The 6,235-nt window shown below is 41.5% G+C and overlaps 2 protein-coding genes across 2 annotated transcripts; one reads left to right on the top strand and one right to left on the bottom strand.

The window, feature by feature from the left end:
• Positions 1-44: 44 nt before the first annotated feature.
• On the top strand, positions 45-1,639 carry LOC108079025 (G2/mitotic-specific cyclin-A-like). The gene is made up of 4 exons (XM_017173205.3): positions 45-309; positions 382-489; positions 591-1,112; positions 1,170-1,639. The coding sequence occupies exons 1-4, from the start codon at positions 133-135 to the stop codon at positions 1,527-1,529; spliced, it is 1,167 nt and encodes a 388-aa protein (XP_017028694.1). The 5' UTR covers positions 45-132; the 3' UTR covers positions 1,530-1,639.
• Positions 1,640-1,661: 22 nt separating this feature from the next.
• LOC108079026 (ras-related and estrogen-regulated growth inhibitor) lies at positions 1,662-5,811 on the bottom strand. The gene is made up of 3 exons (XM_017173206.2): positions 5,048-5,811; positions 2,124-2,254; positions 1,662-2,066 (listed from the first exon to the last, which is right to left on the bottom strand). Exons 1-3 carry the CDS (start codon positions 5,133-5,135, stop codon positions 1,662-1,664), a joined length of 624 nt encoding a protein of 207 aa, XP_017028695.1. The 5' UTR covers positions 5,136-5,811.
• Positions 5,812-6,235: the final 424 nt, after the last annotated feature.

The following is a 6,235-nucleotide window of genomic DNA, read 5'->3' on the forward strand; positions in this document are numbered from 1 at the left end:
AGGGTTTCCTTTCAATTTCTGTTTTCTTGGCATTTCTCACATTTTATTTTTCTTATTCCCTGAACGAATCTCAAACGGAGAGCAACTTAACTTAAAAATTATATTGGAATACTTAAAAAAAAGAAAACAACGATGGCCAGCTTTCGGATTTATCAGGACAAGGAAAACAACAAGGAGAACTTCAGTTCCAATGTTCTGGTCAGAGGCAAGAATGCAAAGCAGCCCCTGGGCTTGCTCAACACCAACAAGATCAACCAGAAGAACAATGCGAATCCCTATCGTGAGAAGCAGCTGGGGGGTTGCCGTGAGGTAAATATCCACAAAACTGTTAAAATTCTGGAATGCAAATCAAATAAACTACTACTGCCCTTGATCGAGCAGCTCCAGACCATCTCCCTTGCCAAAGATGAGGTGCCTTGCATTCCCATGTCCGTGGACCGCTCAGTTAAAGAAGGTTTTAGTACCGACACTGAACAAAAAAATGAGCAAGTAAGTTGGATAGTTATATTATTATTTTATGTTACTTAAGTATAAATTATACCTTAAGCTCATAAAATATAATTTATATAATTTATTAATAATCCCTGCAGGTAAACCCAGAAGAAGCCACTTCAAGGCCTTCTGCCTACCCAGAGGTCCAGTATCAGAAGGATATCCTGGCCACCTGCCGTGAGGGCGAGTTGAAAAATCGCCCAAAGCCTCTTTATATGCTCCTGCAGGACGACATCAGCTACAAGATGCGCTCCGTCCTGATTGACTGGCTAGTGGCGGTGGCCGTGGATTATCGCATAAACACAGAGACGCTCTACCTCAGCGTTTCCTATGTCGATCGCTTCCTCAGCCTGGTGGCTGTGAGGCGCTCCGTGTTGCAGTTGGTGGGCACCACGGCCTTGTTTATAGCCAGCAAGTTTGAGGAGATGGCACCACCTCCAGTTGAGGAGTTGATCTACATCACTGACGACAGTTATACCAGGGAGGAGTTACTTCAAATGGAGCGATATATGCTGAAAAAACTATCCTTTAAGCTGGTGACACCCACGGCCTATGCCTTTGTCAAGATGTATGCTGTGATGTGTGATGATATGTCTAAGGTTTTGAAGAGTTTGGCAATGGTAAGAGGTCCTTCTACTAATATTTTTTATATCCTCTCAAGATATTATATTTTTTAGTACATTTCTGAGTTATCCCTGCTGAAGGCAAATCCCTTTCTGCTCTACTTGCCTTCTATAATATCCTCTGCTTCCCTCGCTTTGGCGCGTCACATCCTGGGAATGGAGATGTGGTCTCCCCAGCTGGAGCAGATCACCTCATACAAGTTGGAGGCCCTAAAAACCGTGATCCTGGCTTTGTCCAGTCACCATAGCTCAGCCAAAGATCTCAAGTATCAGGCCATACAGAAGAAATACAAGGGAGACCACTATGGAAATGTGGCCCATATCGAGGATATTGAGCTCACTCAGGATCAGTTTGATCAGCTTTTCCAGGCCTACGAGGCCAAGCACAAACAAAAAAAACCAAAAAGCTTTTAAATTGTAGTTTTGTTTCAATTATTTTGTTGGGTTTTTGTTTATGATTTAAAAACTCCACTCACTTTATATCGTTTTAATAAAAAAATGTACATTTATTTACATTAAGATTTCACCAACTCTCTCTCATCTCTATCAGTCTTTTGGCAAATTACTGTCGCTCTTCCCCCGACTATAGGGACGTGCTCCGCCCAGCATCCTCTCCAGCAGGCTCTGCTTGGACTTCCTTTTGGAGGCCAGGACCTCCTTGCACAGCTCATTGAAGACCTCGGCCACCTGGTCCACATGATCGGCGGCAGAGACCTCACTGAATTTGCACTCAAAATCCTTGGCCAGGATTTCGCCCTCGTCACGGCTCACCTGACGCAGGTGCACCATATCCACTTTGTTGGCACAAAGCTGGACAGGTGTGTCGGACTGTAGATCGGATTTGGCGCGGCGTATATAGTTGAAGCTCTTGCGATCTGTGATGGAGTAGACCAAGAGCAGGCCATCGGCCCATTGGACGAGCTCCGAGGCATTGGGGTATTCATCTTCGGCCTGAAAGGATAATAATATTATGGGAAAAAGGTTTAGAAAGTAAAATTTATTAGCCACCTTGGGACAGGTATCCAGTATTTCGAACAGCACCGGCTCACCATCCACCATGGCCTCGTGCTTGTAGCGATTCTCTGTCTGGTGATCGTATTCGCCGATGTAACGCTTTGTCAAGAAACGCACGATTAGGGCTGCAATTAAATTAAATGAAATGAAGCTAAAAAAAAACCATTTACGTAACATGAATTTAATTTATTGCGGCTTCCGCTATCAGCGAGATCAGGTGTAAACCAGGGGCACCGCCCTCCCGAAGCCGGAGCAACCCTCGCAGTCCTCGTCCTGGATTTGGGTCAGGCACTTAAGCGAGCGTGAAGGAAACCCCTGGCACCGGGTGCAGGTGGAAAATGCGCCTTGTGGGGTTAATAAACCCTCGTCGGCTGAGCCCTAAAGTTGCGTGTCGCGGGCCAACAAACACCGCTGTCCTTTGTAGGCCTCAAGTCCTGCCAAGGAACGGGGTGTGTGTGTGTGAGTGAGTGTCCTTAGCCGTTGGTCATTTCCTATGCAAGTGCTTTGAACCCACAGCAGGAGCAACAACAACAATAACAACAGAAGCAGCAGGAGCGACAGGAACAACGCTGGGAACCGAAACCTCAGGCGCCACTTGAACCGAGAATGACAATGACTATGTCAGACAGTCGAGGGTCTAGTGCTTGCACTTGTGTGTTTCATGACTTTAAAATTTACTTAAATTATATACTTAAATATTTTTTAAAGAGTTTCTAAGATTTACTAATAAATAAATGGAAAATAAAGGCTTTAGCTGGTTGATATTTCATGGAATTAATAACCTTAACCTTAACTTTAAGTAAAGTTTAGTTTTTAAAAACTTTATAATATTTTTGTAATATTTATTTTATATTTATTAAATTTAAATTTTTATTTTTAAGTCCCTTAATAACTCAAATATTCAAATAAAATCCAGCTTAAACAATCAAGCCTGTATTTGTTTTTATTTTCTGTGTGTGGCCCGTTGCCTTGGTTGCCTCGCGACTTTTTAACGACATTTTCATCATTTATTTTCCCAACACCGTGTGCCCCTGTGCTTTTTCTCTCACTTTTTTAAATTTATGTTTTCCGAATTTTCCTTCCTTTTTTTTTTGTCTTATTTTTCCACGAGGTCAACGTTTAAATATTTCGACGCACGACGACGGCGATCGTGTCTATGGCTAGCAGATTCTTTAATTCCGCCGGACGGTGGGCTGTGGTGGGCGTGGCCGTATATATCTAGATGTGGGCGGTTTAATTGCCACAGGCACCAAAAAATATTTGTGCTCTAGTCTGCGGCTGAATGACATTAAAATATGTAGCAATAAATTTATTAAACATATATGCGCATTTGTCATTATGTGTTTTGGGGTCTCCATTTGTTTTGGTTTTTACTTATATAGATTATTAAATTTTTTCCAGACAGTATGTTTATAATTTAAGTCCATATTTAAGTTACTGGCATTTATTTTGAATATTAAAACTAAGATTTTCGGTGTCTTCTAACAGAATGTTCTTCATGGCTCTTCTTTATTTTATTTTTTCATTTTTATTAATTTCAATTAAAGCTTAAAAATCAACCTCATCCATAACCCTAGCCAGACCATAGCTCATTCGTTTGTCACAAATGCCTCGCCCTGTTTTCCAACTTTCCTGCATTCCATGTTGACTTTTTCCTCACATTTTTATATATTTATTAGTGGAAGCATATTTTCTAGTCATATTTCATTCGAACTTTTCTTTATTTTGCATTCAACATTTTTTGTTGACCGTCGACGACATATAGCACGCAGGTGTAACCCCAAGTTGACAGAGTATAAATTTCCCAGCAAAGGCTAGAGAGAGAGAGAGGCACCATCATCATGGGGCTCCAAAAACAAAATGTTACAAATTAAAATTATTTCGGGGCTTCCCGGGTTGTACGTGATGTCTGACAGGGAACATCAATTTGTGCGCTAAGTCGCCCGCACCAAAGAAATATGCAACTTCTCTGCCGCGGCAATGATCCATGATCCCTGATCCCATTGCCTAGCTACTTTTAAACTTATATGTGATCGGTGCACTGGGAAAAAGAAGTATTATTTAAGGTTAATTGGTGGGAAAATAAAGAATTTTAAACAAAGATTTTTGGGAATTTTTGTAAAGCTAGAAAATGCTTTGTTTTAAACAGGGAAATTATGTTAAAACTTTCTAGTATTAATAGAAAATTGAAAATAACATCTAACAACTAGAAATATTAAAGTTTTACTGATACAAAAGTTAATAAAACAATATTATTTAAGCAAGATAAATTATGTACACTTTAATCAAGGATTTACTTTAATTTTTTAAAAAATCTGAACTGAAAGTAACCCAATTTCCTTTCTAGTATTAATTATTTACTATTATACAGCAACAAAAAATACTCATTTTCAAGATAAAATCATTAAGTTTTTATTTTTAAATTTTTTAAATTTTGTACTAAGCTTCAAAGATCTTTAAACACTCTTTAAATTCATGTTAATTTCTATGGAAAGACCCTGTTTTTTCAAGTGTACAACCCCGTCTGTGCGATGTGCTCATGGCCCATCATAAATTAGAGCATGGCCTGGTCTTTTTGGCCAGAGGAGCCGCTTGTCAAATCGAAGGAAAAGTCGGTGGAAAAGCGATTAAAGCGGCGGGGCAGGCAATGCCAAAGTGCCAGGCACTCTGTGCATTTCTCTCTCTATCTCAGTTTGTGTGTGTGTGTGTGTGTGTATCTGTGTGTATGCTGCTGCCACTTTATAAACAAAACAAACAACAGAGTCTAAATATACACGAAATCGGCGATTGCTCAACTAATTTGCTGTTGTTGCTCGGCATCCATGCCACAAGTATCTATCGGATAGGTCTGGGTGCCGCCGCCACGGCACTTACTGGTGGCTACTATAAGTATATATCTCCTCCCACCGATATCTTACCGCTCTTGCCAACGCTGGGCGCCCCAATTACGGCGATCTTCAACTCCGTGAGGGTGGACTTCTTGCGTCGAATCCCACGCGTGGTCATCTTTACGTCTTTCTCTCTGAGTATCTAAGGCTGTGAGTATCTGAGTTAACCGAGTTTCCTGAGATAGATATTCAAATTCCTGCAGGTGTGTGCGAGTGTTTCTCCGTTTTAATTATCCAATTGTTATTGGTTGTTTCATTTCAATGTCAAAACAGGCGCAAGAAATGCGTTTAAAATTACAGTCAGCACAGCACATTGAATTTCGCGTTCATTTTGGGTGAAAATTAATGAGTTTTCATCTGGCACAGCAGCAGCAGCAGCAGGTTATTTTCGAAATAAAACAAAATTGGTGCAAAAAAATGTGTGTCTTGGGTTGGAACATTTTTTGGGATTACGGAACGGACACAGAGGAATCGACGCGATTCAAGGCGCACTGAACTTTGCCATGTGTGGAACCGAGAAAAATCATTTATTTATTTATTTTAACCATCAATTTTTGCGCGAATCCCAACTGATGTGTGGAGTGTGTCTTTTATTGTTCTCTCTCTTTCGCTCTCTCTCTGTGTATCTTTGTATCTGTCGGATGTTTGTATCTGTAGCTGTATCTTTGACCGCCCGCCTGAGATCTCCGTGTGATTTGCGCGGCCAACGGATTTCTACTGAAAGAGCCAAGGAGATTCGTGGCCACCGATCGGCTCTTTAGCTTTTTCAGCTTTTTGCGAGCGTACCAAAAATAGAAAGCACGGAGAGATGCGGAGAGACTATGTCTGATTCTGATTCCAATTCCAATTCCGATTCCTATTCCGATTCCCATAACGATTCCCCATTACGATCTCTGGTCGCATTCCCAGACACGCGCCCTGCAAAGGGTTAAAGCCCAAGGAGATCTCCACTCTCGGCCAATAGGCTAATCGGTGCCATCGAAAATAGCCCCCCCATTCGATCTAATGGGGGGGGGGATTTCGGAATCATCATCATTTATTCGGGGGACTCTGAATACGAGTGCCTGTCGCCGGCGAAAGACAAATGCAACTGCCGTCGAATGTCGCCTTAAATTAAATTTAATTGCCACTCGAGGGCTTTGGCCAAAGCAGCTGAAGCAGCCCGAGCAACTGTTTCTGGCCATAATCGAACACTCTTGTGAATTGTATGCCAGAAGT

The sequence above is a fragment of the Drosophila kikkawai genome, chromosome 3L (assembly GCF_030179895.1).
Source record: "Drosophila kikkawai strain 14028-0561.14 chromosome 3L, DkikHiC1v2, whole genome shotgun sequence".
Classification (NCBI taxonomy): domain Eukaryota; kingdom Metazoa; phylum Arthropoda; class Insecta; order Diptera; family Drosophilidae; genus Drosophila; species Drosophila kikkawai.